Source organism: Bubalus bubalis, chromosome 3, assembly GCF_019923935.1.
Source record: "Bubalus bubalis isolate 160015118507 breed Murrah chromosome 3, NDDB_SH_1, whole genome shotgun sequence".
Classification (NCBI taxonomy): Eukaryota; Metazoa; Chordata; class Mammalia; order Artiodactyla; family Bovidae; genus Bubalus; species Bubalus bubalis.
In genome coordinates this window covers 24,356,105-24,372,611 of record NC_059159.1, presented here as the reverse complement: position 1 = coordinate 24,372,611, position 16,507 = coordinate 24,356,105, and the positions used below count along the sequence as shown (strand labels likewise).

At 51.2% G+C, this 16,507-nt stretch overlaps 1 protein-coding gene across 1 annotated transcript; it reads right to left on the bottom strand.

The window, feature by feature from the left end:
* Window positions 1–3,883: 3,883 nt before the first annotated feature.
* Window positions 3,884–15,498, bottom strand: TBX21 (T-box transcription factor 21). Its single transcript, XM_006074324.4, has 6 exons — window positions 14,806–15,498; window positions 7,302–7,456; window positions 6,810–6,931; window positions 6,063–6,212; window positions 5,851–5,912; window positions 3,884–5,607 (listed from the first exon to the last, which is right to left on the bottom strand). Exons 1-6 carry the CDS (start codon window positions 15,294–15,296, stop codon window positions 4,989–4,991), a joined length of 1,599 nt encoding a protein of 532 aa, XP_006074386.2. The 5' UTR covers window positions 15,297–15,498; the 3' UTR covers window positions 3,884–4,988.
* Between the last annotated feature and the right edge of the window lie 1,009 nt (window positions 15,499–16,507).

Below are 16,507 nucleotides of genomic sequence, written 5' to 3'. Positions count from 1 at the left end.
GTTAATGCAGGAGACATGGGTTGGATCCCTGATCCAGGAAGATCCCATATGCCTCAGAGCAACTAAGCCCGTGGGCCACAACTACTGAGCCTGTTCTCTAAAGCCTGGGAGCCACAACTACAGAAGCCCACAAGCCCTAGAGCCTGTGGTCTGCAACAAGAGAAGCTACTACAATGAGAAGCCCTTAAACTGCAACTTCAGAGTAGCCCCCACTCACCCCAACTAGAGAAAAGCCCATGCAGCAATGAAGATCCAGCATAGCCACAAATAAACAAACATTTAAAATAAAATTATAAAAAGATGATTTTTAAATTTGTTAGGTTGCTGTTTAAGAGAGACATAACTACAACAAAAATGAAACTAAAACATTATCAACTAAAAAAGAAAACTTACTAGATGAAGTCAAATAAAAACAAAGCAAAAATTAGCAAATTAATAGAGGCTTCCCAGGTGGTGCTAGTGGTAAAGAACCCGCCTGTCAATGCAGGAGATGCGGGTTCCATCCCTGGATTGGGAAGATCCCCTGGAGGAGGGCATGGCAATCCATTCCAGTATTTTTGCCTGGAGAATCCCATGGACAAAGAAGCCTGGTGGGCTACAGTTCATAGGGTCGCACAGAGTTGGACACGACTGAAGTGACTTAGCACACATGCATACATACATACATGTGTATATATATATATATATATATATATATACACACACACACACACACACACCACACACATACACACACACACACATATCATGTGAAATGCTGGGCTGGATGAAACACAAGCTGGAATAAAGATTGCTAGGAGAAATATCAACAACCTCAGATATACAGATGACATCACTCTAATGGCAGAAGGTGAAGATAAACTGAAGTGCCTCTTGATGAGGATGAAAGAGGAGAATGAAAAAGCTGGTTATCATGGCATCTGATCCCATCACTTCATGCAAATAGAAGGGGAAAAAGTAGAAGCAGTGACAGATTTTGTTTTATTGAGCTTCAAAATCACTGCAGATGGTGACTGCAGCCATGAAATTAAAAGATTTCCTTGGAAGGAAAGCTATGACATACCTAGAGTATATTCAAAAACAAAGATATCACTTTGCTGACAAAGGTCCGTATAGTCAAAGCTATGTTTTTTTTCAGGAGTCACGTACGGACGTGAAAGTTGGACCAAAGAGAAAGCTGAGCACCAAAGAATTGATGCTTTTGAACTGTGGTGCTGGAAAAGACTCTTGAGAGTCCCTTGGACTGCAAGGAAATCAAATCAGTCAACCTTAGGAAATCAATCCTGAATATTCATTGGAAGGACTGATGCTGAAGCTGAAGCTCCAATACTTTGGTCAGCTGATGCAAAGAGCTGACTCATTGGAAAAGACCTTGATGCTGGGAAAGACTGATGGCAAAAGGAGAAGAGGGCTGCAGAGGATGAGATGGTTAGATAGCATCACTGACTCAATGGGCATGAATTTGAGGAAACTCCAGGAGATAGTGAAGGACAGGGATGCCTGGTGTGCTGCAGGTCATGGGGTCACAAAGAGTCGAACATGACTTAGTGACTCAACAACAATATACATAGGGCTTCCCAGGTGGTGCTGTGGTAAACAATCTGCCTGCCAAGCAGGAGACGCAGGAGATGTGAGTTCGATCCCTGGCTCAGTAAGATCCCCTGCAGAAGGAAATGGCAACCTACTCCAGTAATCTTGCCTGGGAAACCCCATGGACAGAGGAGCCTGGTGGGCCACAGTCCTTGGGGTCACAAGAAGTTGGACATGACTTCGGGCCTAACTCCCACCACCATATATATGTGTGTGTGTGCATCCTCAGTCACGTCCAGCTCTCATACATTATGCATGGCATGTGGGGGTCTTAGCTCCCCAACCAGGGATTGAACCCAAGCCCCCTGCATTGGAAGTGTAGAGTCCTAACCACTGGATCACCAGGGTAGTCAGACTGATAACGTAAAATGCATTACATTGACTAAAAACTCTGTGTATGTGAATTCATATACATTCAGTAAAATAAATAAATATATTTTGGAAAATATATAATATTTGGGAAGGTTCATCTAACAGTGAAGAAACACTAGTAATGAACTTTTGTGAGTCAAATAACAAAGCATCAAAACATCTGTAACCAGACTTCTAGAAGAAGACAGAAGACTATGACCTGATCACAACTCCTTTCACTTCATGTCTAACGAAGAAAACCAAAACCATTTAAAAAGAGAGAGGGAGAAAAGTCTTGTAACTACTCACCAGAGTTCCCAAGAAAAGAAATAAGCTCAACTTAATATCATTAACTCCAAAGAGGGAGAGGCAAGGGGTAGGGCAAGTGGAGAATTAATCTGTATTCACAGAGTGCAGTATGGCTGACTTCCTCATGTCATTTTAAAAAGATGCACTTCCAAATCCAAAGAAGATGGAACCAAGTATATGACTATCTCCTTATCTTTTCCTTCTTCTGACTAGATGGTGATGAAAATTACCTCTGGGCAGAAACCAGTAAAAGAGTCGATGTGAACTATGAAACAAGCAAAAATTTTCCAGGCTCTAAACAGAACTGAACAACACCCCAAAGCCTGTAACATTGTTCCCACATTAGAATTGGGTATACTCTGGACTGGGGTGAGGCAAATATAGTAACTCTGACCTTTTACTGTTTCCCATAAGCTCCTTTTTTAACCTGTGCATGCTCTTTCAGGAAGTATTTCTCATCTTGAAGGAAGACTTATTTTGAGTTCAGCAATTCTCTTCACTCATTTGAGAGTTTGGGGGGTCTTGATGGTTTGCTTGGTGGGTTATTATCATTAACTTCTGTTAATGAAAATTCAATAGTTTTCATTAAGAAAAGAAAGCATTTTCAGTATGATTCCAATATCATAAATATATTTCTGTCTATCCAATCCATCTATTGTTGGTGATAATTATTCATAGGTGGTAAGATTTAAGATAATTTATTGTTGTCTTCATAATTTTCCACAATGCTTTAATTCTTTAAAAGAAGCATGTATCATTTTACAACCACAACTCAGTATGTGCGCAAGGAGAGAGAAAAACAGCTAGAGGATGATAATATTGACAGTGACAATAGTTTACACCTTGAGGGCTTACTATTTTTCTGGCTGTTCTAAACTCATTACATAGACTGCTGCTGCTGCTGCTCAGTCGCATCAGTCGTGTCCAACTCTGTGCGACCCCATAGACGGAAGCCCACCAGGCTCCCCTGTCCCTGGGATTCTCCAGGCAAGAACACTGGAGTGGGTTGCCCTTTCCTTCTCCAATGCATGAAAGTGAAAAGTGAAAGTGAAGTTGCTCAGTCGTGTCCAACTCTTAGCGACCCCATGGACTGCAGCCCACCAGGCTCCTCTGTCCATGCCTTGAGGGCTTACTATTTTTCTGGCACTGTTCTAAACTCATTACATATACTAGGTATATGTAAATAAAATGAAACTGCCAATATTTGGCTGTTCTTGACCTATGAAAACAGCAATTTCATGTGGTCCTATTTACGTTTACTCCTCAATCTTTGAACAACCCCAAGATGAAGATGGAGATCCCAAGCTGCCAGAAATGCACAGAAAAATCAAGTGTCATCTTTTTCTGCAGAGCCCCCCCATCCTCTGGTCTTGCCCTCGAACCCTGCTCTACAGTCAGGGTATCCCAAGGTACCTTAAGAGGTGGCATTAGCCATGAACCTGAGCACCAAGGCAGGACATGTAGAATTGCTCTAATTCAGTTTATCCCCTGAATGAAATCACCTCTAGTTTCTAGGAGGGTCTTCCGAATTTCAAGTTCTGTTCTAGAGCAGAGAGAACAGTTTGGATACAGCTTCAGTTCCCAGTAGAGTCCCCACCTGTGTGCCCCACCCAGGTACCAAAGCAGGACACGCTTGACAGTTTTGTGTTTATTTCCAGAAAGTGATGAAGACAAAAGTACTATATCTGGACACCACTCTCTGTACAATAAATAGCCTCCCCTGTTCCCCAAAAAAGAAAAAATGCATCCTTACACACCATCCCCTGTCCCCTTGGCAAGTCAGTGCTTCCTTTTTAAAATAAAAAAAAAATTATTTTATTTATTTATTTTTTGGCTGTGCTGGCTCTTCAATGCTGTGCGGAGCTTTTCTCTACTTGCGGGGCTACTCTCTAGCTGTGGTATGTGGGTTTCTCGTTGAGGAGGCGTCTTTTGTTTCAGAGCACAGGCTCTAGGGCTCGCTGGCTTCAGTAGTTGCGGCACATGGGCTCAGTATTTTCAGCTCCCGGGCTCCAGAACACAGGCTCAGTAGTTGTGGTGCATGGGCTTAGCTGCTCCCTGGCATATGGGATCTTCCCGGATCAAGGATTAAACCCGTCTTCTGCACTGTCAGGCAGATTCTTCACCACCAAGCCACTTGGGAAATCTCAAGACTTTGCTTCTTGAGTCATGCACCATCCCCATCCCCTTGCCAGCCCCTTCCCCGGGACTCCACTGAGGGTGGGGCCCAGGCCAGTTGTTCAGAGTCACTCGGGTCCTCTCCCTGACCCTGGCTGGCTGACTTACAAAATCCACATGTCTTTATTTCCATATCAGGGATTAACACACACACAAATGGAAATGCTGACAGTTAGTCTACAGAGTGAGAGACCTGAGTCTCCAGCCGGGCCATCCCACTCGACCCTGATACCCCCACCCCCAACCCCAACCCGCAGAAGAGAGGAAGCTCTTTTGTGTCCCAGACCTTCCGTGGTCCATTTTATGTTCTCCAGCTGGGAACCCACAGCCAGAAGCAGCACCAGGTATATGACTGTAGTTGGGGCAGAGGACAGTCCTCGCAGGTTTCCCTGTGGGCCGGGAGACGCAGGTGAACCTCAGAATCCTTCTTGGCCCCCCTCTTCCTCAACCAACTACAAAAGGCTGGGGACAGAAAAGGCTGGGGACGGCTCAGTCCTGAGTTTGTGGTGTGGTTGGTGTCGCCAACCTAACGACGTTCTTCCTGTTCTTTTCACGTCATCTGCTCAGTTGGGAAAATAGTTGTAAAACTGGGCTTCAGTGTCCTTATCGAAAGGAGAAGGGGCCCCCGCAGGGGACGAGCTGTCACCACTGGAAGGATAGGGGGACACACGCCTCCTCTTAGAGTCTCCTTCGCCCAGTCCCGAGTTGCTGGACTCTGGCCGGAGTGGGGTGATATCAGTCCACAGGGAGGGGGAGCCCTGCTCCTCTGGCCCCCGCCCCTCTGAGGCTCCAGGGCCAGGTTCCATGGGCAGAGTTCGCATGGAGCGGAACCAGTTGGCTGGGCCCACCTTGGGAGGGTACTGGGGGGCCACAGGCCAGCCCGCTCCAGGTGCCAGGACTTCCTGGCTTCGGTAGTAGGACATGGTGGGCCCGGGCGCGGAGGGCAGGAATGCAGGCTTCATGCTGACAGCTCGAAACTCGGCCTCGTAGCTGTGGTCCCGGGGGGCTCCCAGCCAGTAAGTCTGGGGAACCACATCCTTGGCCTGGCCAGGAAGGTCGGGGTAGAAACGGCTGGAGACGGGATACTGGTTGGGGAGGAGAGGAGAATAGTGGTCTCCCCCAAGCAGTTGACAGTTGGGTCCAGGCGGGGAGGGGACGCTGGTGTCAACCGATGCATACATGCTTTAAAAAAAAAAAACAGGGGGCAAAAAACAGGGGGTCATGAGTAGAACTGGTCAGTTAGGAGCCTGCCTGCTGCATGACCCTCCCCATACCTCCTTCCTGACCTGCCCGCTGCCCTTTTGCACCCACCGCACACTTCCCCACCGCAGAGGCAGAGAGGGGACTGAGCACTTGTCTGGAGTCCCAGTCCCAGACAGACAAGGAAGGCCTCTGCCAACATGAGTTGAACCCAGGGACACTTACGACTCAAAGTTCTCCCGGAATCCTTTGGCAAAAGGGTTATTATCAATTTTCAGCTGAGTAATCTAGAGAGAAGGGAAACAGAGTCATCTGAGTGCCGAGTCTGAGGCTGAGGAACTTCCAAATTCACTCCCAAGAAGTCAAGGGGCCCTGTTCTTCCCTTCTTCCCACCCAACCCGCTCAGGCTCAGCCTACCCTCACCCAGGCGCCCTCACCTCAGCATTCTGGTAGGCGGTCACGGCGATGAACTGGGTTTCTTGGAAAGTGAAGACGTGTGTGTTGCAGGCCGCCTCCGGCTCTCCATCGTTGACTTCGACAATGTGCAGCCGGGGCTGGTATTTATGGAGGGACTGAAGCACGATCATCTGAGGTGGGTGAGACGGCTGTGAGCGTGGGAGGAGGGAGTGCAAAGGAACCCTCCCCTCCCCCACCCCACCTATGGTCCACCCTATGGCCAAGCCACAAAGGGCCCTGAAGTCATCGTGACCATTCTTCTGCCCTGCCAACATGTAACTTCTCCCAAGCCTCCAACCTCTGTCCTGAACCTCCTCAGGGCACCAGTGCTATTCTCTTGCCCCCTTTCCTATCTCCAGATGTCCACTGTGACCAAAGTATTAGCACAAACAGGGCTTCTCAGGGAATAAGGGCACCTTTAATAGGCTTGCTCAACTCAAAGAAACCCTACACCTGCTCCCTAAGACCACCAGTACCGACTCTGTACCCAATACTAGCGAGCGCAGCCGGGATTTGGTGAAGAAACCCCCAGACTGGGTTGGCCCACGTTGGCCTGAATGTGACCCCTGTCTGCCTTGAGATTCAGCTTCCTCTCAAAGTGGGTGGAAAAGAACCAGAGTCAGAGAGGGAGAGAAGTCACTCTCATAGAACAGCATCAGCCTGCAGGACCCACTGTGGCCTCAGGGACAGGGAAAGGTGGGGGGCTTTCCCGAGGGGAGGCGGCCCACCTGGGTCGCATTGTTGGAAGCCCCCTTGTTGTTCGTGAGCTTTAGTTTCCCGAATGACACCTCCTGGCGCATCCAGTGGGCTCCGGTGTTGGGGGAATCTGGATGGACGTACTGGCGGTTCCCTGTGGACAGTTAATCTTTTTGGCATGCAGCCCCTGGGACCAGGTCCCTGGTCATGTGGGGCTTCCTTTGCCTGTTCCTAGAGGCACGGCAAGAAGGAAGGAGGGGGAGGACAGCCGGGGCAGGATGGGGGAGGTGTGGGCAGAGGACCGAGCTGAAGACAGGATAGAGCAAAATAGAAGAGATGACAGAATGAAAGTGAGAAGTGGGAGGGGAAGGGATGGGGTTGGGTGGAGTGGATGGGGTGGGGTGGAACTAGAGAACTAAACCCTAGGAGTCAGAAGCAGGGGGTTGGGGGTTCCTCTTGGCTCCACCAGGGGGCGCACAGTCTTAGAGAAAAATCATGCCCCCAGTTCCCAAGGAGGCACGTACCTGGCATGCTGCCCTCGGCCTTTCCACATTGCACCCACTTGCCGCTCTGATACCGCCAGTGGTGCTGGTCCACCAAGACCACGTCCACATACATCCGGTAATGGCTGTTGGGCTCCAGGCCAGCCACAGTAAATGACAGGAATGGGAACATCCGCCTGGGGAGAACAGAGAGACCCACCAATATCATCAGCCCCCAGTCCCCCAGACAGCCGTTCCCTGTGCAAAGGAGGTCCATCAGTGGTGTGCTGGAGCCGGTTCCCATCCTCACCAGAGCCAGCTGGGGAAGTCCAGGAAGTCTGCCAGCCAGTTGTTAGACAGCAACAATTAAAAATTAAATCAGGACTTCCCTGGTGGTCCAGTGGTTAGGAATCCACCTGCCAATGCAGGGGACATGGTTCGATCCCTGGTCGGGGAAGATTCCACATGCCGTAGGGCAATTAAAGCCCATGAGCCACAACTATTAAGTCCTTCGAGCTCTAGAGCCTGTGCTCCACAACAAGGGAAGTCATTGCAATGAGAAGCTGCTTACCGAAATTAGAGAAGCAGTCCCCGCTTGTGGCAACTAGAGAAAGCCCGTGCAGCAATGAAGACCCAGCACAACCAAAAATAAATATCAATAAAAATTAAATCATATAAACTGCCATGAAATATATTACAAGTCAAGGTAATAAATACTCAAAAAAAATCACTTCTCAATATTTTTTACTACACTCTACTATTATCTCTGCTCTTGAGATTGTTTATCGGTATAATGGAGATATACTAGATAATATTTGCCGCCTCATGTCTCTTCCCAACTCCAAGTTCAGTGATAACATGTGGGCAGCTTGCAAGCAGCCATTATAAGGGTATTTACCATGGAAATCAGCAAACACTAGGAAGCAGGGCTTTTAAAGTTTTTTTTCTTTTTGAGTGTCAGTTGCTAACATTAGCTGCACACCCGTCTCTAGCCTTAGTTTGCTCCCTGGAGGGGAGCAAAGCCACAAGCCAGCCCCAACACAGGCTGTTCCTAGTAGGTCTTCATCTCTGAGTTCCCCGAACCCTGGTCTGGCCTTAGACTGTCATCCATCCTCTCGCTGCGGCTCTCACGGTGCTAACACACACCTAGCCCCAGAGCAGTCATCCGCAGGCTTTCCCTGCCCCGTCCTCCTGGGCCTGACGTCTGCAGTGCCACCTGCTCCAGGCCTGGGTCTTCAGACAAGTAGCTGAAGTCCTAGCCCGAGCTTTCTATCCACCTGGATGAGGGACTCTATTGAGCACAGTTCTCGTGATCAAAGTCCCGGTTCCCAGGAAAAGTGGAGGAAGTTGGATTTGGGATGCTGTGCTATTGTGCTGAGTAACAGATTCAGAGGACTAAGCACTGCCATACCACAACCACCTCCATCACCTCCACCATCACCACCCCATCACCAACATCGCTACAGCCAGCACCTCCAGCATCACATCACCATTACTACCAGCACTACGGTCATTACCTCCACTATCACTCCCCCAACCCCACACCACATCAGTACCACCAGCACCCCCCCCACCACCATCATTACAACCAATATCTCCACTATCAACATCACCATTGCTACAACCAACACCTCCACCATCGCCAGCATCACTATAAGGAACCTCAATGATCACAACTCCCATCACCACCGTCACTACAACCAGCACCTCTACCATCACCACCGCCTCTCCGGCTTAGCCTGTCTCTTCTAACTCAAGCAGGAAGAGCAGGCTTTCTAAGATGGCAGAGTCAAACCCTCATCAGAATTGCTTTTCATTCCTACACACACTTCTCTCCTCCTCCTACAAGAAGCCCTGCAGGGTGGGAAGAAAGGCACTGGTCCATGAGTCAGGAAACCTGGGGGACTGAGAGTTCCAGGGGCCAAAGAACACTTTCAGGTGGATCCCAGTCTACAGTCCGTGGGATCACAACGAACTGGACACAACTGAGCATGCACGTTCATGCACACACACACACACACACACACATAGAGTCCCCAGAGGGTCCTAGAGCAACATCCCTAATAACCTTGGAAAGATCTCCCGGGCGAGTACTGTCACATTCCTGCCTTCCCCAGACTCTCCTGGGCTGAGAAAAAAGAGATTTACTGGCCCTATGGCCTTGGATAAGTTAATTCCTAAACCAAACCTTTCTTCACCTATAAATGGAGATAACAATTCCTGTCCATTTTTCCTCTCAGAGCCGTTAAGAAGTAAGAAAGATGTGCAACTCAGCTCACCGTCTCGACCCCTTTCCCACCCTCATCCCACCTTCTCCCAGGCCCAGAGTGATCAAAACCCTCTGGCCTGGCTGAAGAACCCCAAGCAAGAGTCCAGAGTTCTGGTTTGAGGCCTTGGGTCCCAGGAGCTTAGCGTGCCAGTCAACTGGAGAAATCAAAGTTAGGGATGAGGCTTTGAGCAATCGAGAGTGAGAGAATATTTTCAACCCATTGCTACCACTAACTCATTTTGCAACAGTGGTCAGGTCATTCATGCCTCCTATATTGTACCCAGTTCCTATCCAGACATGTAGTAATAAAGAGAGAGAAGGGAACTTATTCATTGTGCCTCTACTTATGCAGCAGCCAGTTCACTGAAAAAGTCCTTTGAGGTACAACATGTTTTTTTTTTCCAATTTTATATCTGAAGAAAATGAGGCTCAGAGAAGTTTGGTGATGGCTTCTTGGTGGAAGCACAGAGCTGGAGTCTCCCGATGGCGGGCACATGCTTAGTCTCCACCGTCCCCTCCTGCTTCTTACTAGTAGAGGGAAAAGCAGGAGACACAAGAAGACTGGGGCAGGGTAGGGGAGAGGGAGAGGAGAAGGGTGGTCTCAACTTCACCCTAAAAACCTAGACTCACCACCAGCTGGGATTCCAAAATAGCCCTTGATTTACATGACGCTTTGCTGGGAAGGAAAAGGGAGTCTGGTGCCAATCTGAGCCCCTAGAAAAGACAGCTCACCACTCCTTAAGGACCATCCACCTTGAAATGATTCGCCGAGTCATTGTACCCCTTCCCCATCCTGGACACTTCCGACAATGCTCCAATTTGCAGTTATTAGGCACAAATGTAAAGGAGATGGTTTTTATCAGTCTGGGCTTCCCTGGTGACTCAGACGGTAAAGATTCTGCCTGCAATGCAAGAGAGCTGGGTTCAATTCCCCGCTCGAGAAGTTCCCCTGGAGAAGGAAACGGCAACCCACTCCAGTATTCTTGCCTGGAAAATCCCATAAACAGAGGAGCCTGGTGGGCTACAGTTCATGGGGTTGCAAAGAGTTGGACATGACTGAATGACTAACACTTTTATCAGGCATGTTCCCAAAATGTTTCAAAATTGATAATACCTAATTGCTATTGAGCCTGCAGGATAATTGGTCCTTTCCTCCACTATCTGTGGGGGTGTAAATTGAAACCACTTTTGAGGAGGGTTTTTTTTTTTCCTTCGGCCATGCTCCACGGGGAGTGGGGATTTTCCCCAACCAGGGATCAAACCCCCATGATCCCTGCAGTGGAAGTTTGGAGTCTTAACTACTGGACTGCCAGGGAAGTCTGAGGAGCATGTTCCGGCAATGTCTTTACGGATCCAAATCCAAAACGCACCTAAGCATCAAGGGAGGGCCTCCTCCCACTAACCTCGGATCCATTGAACAGAAATCGGACAGCCACCAGCAAACAGGGGAAGAGAAAAAGCAAAACCATTTTCACCTATCCCACGAGAAATGAAGCCCATCGGCCCAAATTAAAGCAGGCTTAAAGCTAAAAATATTTTTTAAAGATCTAAAAAGTTCTTGGAGTTGGAATGTAGAGAAGAGAACACCAAAGGGCTGAGGCCTGCGATCAAGGATAATGCGGGACTGAAATTGTTTTACCAAGCCCTAACCTCGCACATACATACACAAATACAAATAGAGCTGCTTAACAACAGAGTTATCTTAATTATAATAATCAACTAATCACACCCAGAAAAGTGGGGATTGCCGGCAATTACTGCACACCCACACACCCACACACAGAGACAGCCGCCTAGCTCTTCCTCTGCTGAGAATGTCTACCATTGACTATCAGACAGGCTGCCTCCCAGAAAAAACACGAGGCCGGGCAACATGAGTGCGCTTATCAGACCACAAACTCACAAATTTGAACTCCAAACCCTGCAGTTGGCCAGTCCATCTTCCTATTGTCCGTTTCCCCTCCCGGTCCCATCTGAGCCGCCTGGATCAGTCTCTGGACCCCAGAACCACCCCCCGGCCCTCTCCCCATCCCATTCCTGCCGTGGAGGACAGCATGACTGTGTGTCCCGTCCACACTGCGGGGTGGGTCTAGGGTGGGTAGGAGAGGAAGAATCTGGGAGGGAGGGAGTGAGTCAGCCCCAAGGCGAAAGGCTACAGGGCTGTGGGTGGGCCTGCTGGAAGGATTTTTCAAAAAGGAAGAAAGTCGTGGGTGATGTGGTGGTGACTGACGGATCACTGGAAACCATGGAGGGTCAAGCCAGTCTGCCAGGGCAGGAGGACAGAAAGGGAGCTGTTTTCTGAGCCCGTCTTACTTTTCAGAAGCCAGTAGCAGAAGGAAATGGCCGCCGACTTCCCAGATCACTGGAGCCTAAGTTCACAGACCCGGGTGCCGAACTGGGGGCAGCGTGTCCTCTGTCTCCTCCACCCCACCCTGGGGCCCCTGAGGCCCGATCCAAGAGGAGGCCTCAAGGGAAATGGTGAGAGGCCACTGTCCCCCTCCAACACCTCCAACCCACAAAGTGTCCGAAGCAGTCCGTCAGGACGGATTGAAAGCGTGAGGATTGCAAAACTGGAGCGCGCGCAAGCATACAAAACAATCAGGGAAATTTGATGATATTTAAGAATTTCTTTTCAGGTTTGCTAATGGTATTGCGTTTCTTTTTAAAAACCCATTTTTAGAGGTGCACAGATAACTACTTAAGGATGAAGTAATACAGTGTCTAGGATTTACTTACTAATTACGCTATCACTAATATAGTTTCAGACCAGAGGTATGGACGTTAACAGAGAAAGGAAAAGCAGAAACAGGATTGGACTAGTATCGACAGCTAGGTAATGGGTAGATGGAGATCTGTTACATGTTTCTCTTCAGTTTTGTATATATTGGAATTTTTCATAATAAAGGAAATTAAGTGTGTGGGTTTAAATAAAAGAGAGACAACAAGGGACTTCCCTGGTGATTCAGTAGTTAAGACTCCAAGCTGCCTAGGCAGGGGGCTCAGGTTCAATCCCTAGTTAGGGAACTAAGATCCCACATGCTGCACGTGAGTGCAGGACAGCCAAAAGATAAAAAATTAAAATAAAAAAAATGAAAGAGAGACAACACAACTGTCAAGGAGGATTATTCAGCAGGAATGTAAAGGAAAGAGGAGGTTGTAGATGTAAAGGAGACAATCAGTACAGCAGTATGGACTGCACTGTACCCTAAGACCCACAGCCAGTCCTGCACCCCCAGATCCCTGAAGTTCTGCTGAAGCTCTGTCCACCCCAGCCCTCAAGACTGGAGGGGCAGGGGCCTGGCCACAAGTCTGTGGGGAGACCCCAGCAGGCCCCGGGGAGGGAAGCTTCCTGACCACTCAACGGAGTGGAGGCTTGAGTTTGGGTCTGCCGTGTGACCAAGCGAAAGCCATCAGCCCCCCGCGCCTCAGTGCCCTCAGCTGCAGACGGGGAGGCTGCTTGGCCTACCTAGCGCAGTGAAATAATGGAAGTGAAAGCGCGATGAATGCATCGAGGCCTTCAGACAGTGTTGGTGGCTGTTTTTACTCCTGGTCTTGGGGGAGCAGAGAAAGAAACACAGGCACATACCATCTGGGAGCTGGTGCCAGTTCTGCCAGCGATGGATGTGCTATGTGACCTCAGAAAAGTGTCTTACTGTCTCTAGGTCCATTTCCCTGTATGTCCAGGAAGAAGACAGAACAGGATCTTCTGGGTTCCCTCCAATTTAGACATGACAGCCTAGAAGCCTGGGCTGTGCCTAGGTGCACCCAGAAGGGGGCTAGGGTTGGGGGAGCAGAGAGGAATTATCAGATGGCCTAGAAGATGAAGGCCAGGCCATAAAAGAAAATGCCGTATTTCCTGGGTTCATCCCCGAGAAAGAACAGTTCAGCAACTTGAAGTCAATTGTGATTGGTGGACAGGTCCCTCAATCCCAAGCCATCCCACAGAAATCATTCATCAGGACAGAAAAATGTTCCAGCAATGCCCAGATATTCAGTCTACCCTGAGGGATCTAGTTCTATGGCTCAGGCTTCCCTGAGCCCAGTGCATACAGGGTAGGGTTTGGGGCCAAGGGTGCTGCTTGAATGAATGTCAACCCTCTGGCCCAGCATGGCCTCTCCCCTCTCCCTTCCCGAGCCCCACACTTCCTATCTGCTCTTCAACACCTCTCGGGTCCACTGATGACACAGTCACTCCACACAGAGGCCCTCAGTAGTTCTCTACCCACACAAACCCCCCTTGGGAAGGGTGGCTGCACACTCTCACCCACCAGACACAGTCAGGGCCCACTCAGAGTGGAGTTTGCTACACAAATAACACACAAGCTGCAAGTTTCTCTTTCTTTCTCCACGTAGGAGACTCTCTCCGGAAGCAGCACCCTTGGCCCCAAAACCCTACCCTGCACGCACTGGGCTCAGGGGAGTCTGAGCCACGGAACCAGGGGTTCCCCAGGGTGGACTGAATGTCTGGATCAGGGTAGGGCAGGCTTTCGGGGACAGGCCTTGAAGGGTCCAGAGAGTGGGACCGGCTGCCAGCTGGGACCCTTGAGGTAGCTTCACCTGCTCAGGCCCATTGACATCTGTGCCCTCAGGCAGGGACCGTGTGGGGAAGGAATCTGTGTCCTCTCCCACTGTACCATCTCCCTCCCCCCACCACACGCACACACCAGACACATGATCTCAAAGTACTACCGGAAAGGAAACTTGGCGACTACGTCTCCATGTCACCAAATCCCAGTTTTACACGTCTCCCTCCCCCAGAGCTGACCTGTATACAACAGCAGCAAGGGCGCTGGGAGAGGTGGGCACAGAGAGCCCCTGAGATGAGGGCTGGTTTGTTGCCCCCTCCACTGCAAGACTCTGCCATCGCCTCGGTTTTCCAGCACGTAGGGGCGAAGAGGTGCCCTGCTCTGTCAGACCCACAGCTCACACTCCCCCTGCGCCCTGGGTGTCCCCCACTCAGGCAGAGAGAGGCACACTAGTGCCTGGGGAAACCATAGGCACCCTCGCCCTAAACCAGGACCATGGCTCCCTGTGGCTCTCTCCTTCATCACTCATAGGTTTTGGTTTGCGCCTGTCGGTGCAATGTCTTGAGAGTAAACAACCCCCAGACTGTCCCCACCTCAACTCCCTCCTTCCCCTCAAGGCCTGAGCCAAAGCTGTGAGGGACACGGAGACACTAGCAAAGTCTCGACAGAAAAAAAAGAAGCGCGTCTAGGTCAGGGCAGGCAGGACGAAGGGGCTCCCATCGCTCGGCGCTCCAGGGCTCGCCTCACTCACCTTCCCTGCTTGGTGATGATCATCTCCGTCTGGTGCTGATTAAACTTGGACCACAACAGGTGGTTGTTGAGCGCAACTCTCAGCTTCCCGGACACCTCCAGCCCCGGCGGCAGTATATAGTCCTCGCGCGGCCCCGGGTAGAGTGTGGCGCGCGGGTCCGGAGCCGAGTAGGCGTCTCCGGGCTGGTAGCCCTCGGCGCCCGGCGTCGGCGGGAAGGGCTCGCTCGCCCCGGGGAAGCCGGCGGCCTGGGGCCGGGGCGGGTAGGAGTAGGCTCCGAGGTAGCGGCCTGGCGGGGCGGGCACCAGGGCGCCCCCAGCGTAGGGCGCCCCCAGGCTGGCACCCCCGCGACGGTCGGTCGCGTCCTGTGCGCCCGGCTCCGGGTAGTAGTAGCGGTTCTGCGGGTCGGCGCCTGGCGCCCGGCCCTCGTCGCTCGCCGGCATCGGCTCGGTGCCCGTTAGCATGTCTCCGCAGCCTAGCTCCACGATGCCCATCCGGGGCGGGCTGGCACCTTCCCGCGGGCCGTCGAGGACCGGCCCCTCTCCGCGCGGGGGCGGGCGCGGGGGTCGGCTGGGCAGAAGTGGGCGGGGGCGGGGCGGGGGCCCTGGGGCTGGGGGAGGGGCGGGGCCCCACCGGAGCCCGGGCTCGGACGCCTGGGTCCTGCGCCCGCGTTTGGCGGGCGCGCGGCAGCTCCCGGGCTCCCTCTCCAGCGGGCCGCTGTCACTAGCGTCGCGGCGCCTTTGCTGTGGCTTTATGAAGCTCTCTCGGTCACCCCCCCCACCACCCCGCCACTTCGGCCCCGCCCCGCCTCACCCCGCCCCTCCTGGCTAATAACTCGGCAAATTCTACACGGTTGATGAGGACTGTAGGGCCCCCACCGTGCAGAGCAGCGAGTCTCCGGTGCGACTTGTAGTTCACGCTCAAAGACTTTATGCTTTATGGGAGACTCAACCCCTCCACGTGAAACGCCAGACTGTTTCTCTCCTCTGGACCCTCGTGGAAATTCCACCCGTCCTTGAAGCTTCAACTCAAAGGCTCCCTCCTACGGGAAGCCTTCGGTGATGACCCAGATGGGCTTACTCGCAGGCTCCGAGCTGCTTCGCCCATGGCCATGTGACAGATGTTCACTGATGCTCGCTATGTGCCCAGGCTCCGTGCTGAGTGGCTTTGTGTGAAGTGTTGCGCTCTTCCTCTTTGCCAGAGGCCCAAGGGGGCTATGTCCCATGCATCTGTTCCTTCAGCCCTAGAGCAGACATGGGATCTGGTGGGCAGCAAGAAGAGTTCCATCAAGCGAACTGTACAGGAGCAGCTGAGGGTTTGCGTGTGGGTGTGTCAGCCATGGACACTGGAAGCAGCACTGGACTGCCAGTGCTCAGAGTCCCAGGACTGGCTCTGACCACCACTCAGGTAAATGTGATCTGGGCAAGTCACTGCCTTTGCCTGAAAGTCAGCCTCAAGTCCCCTAGGCTAGAGAAAACAAACTGATGCATTTTTCAGAGGGCCTGTGAGCCTTACATGAGAGGGGACACCTGGGTGGCACTTTACAGTCTATTATTATACCTGGATGGAAAAGCAGCTTTGAACAGACCCAGAGCCGGCTGACAGGAAGGAAACCCACCACATGTTCTGAAGGGCTGCCTTGGTGGTAGGACTCTGGGGGCTTGTCTTTCTCTGTTTTCCTTTTCTGTTGACTAATGTAGTCATA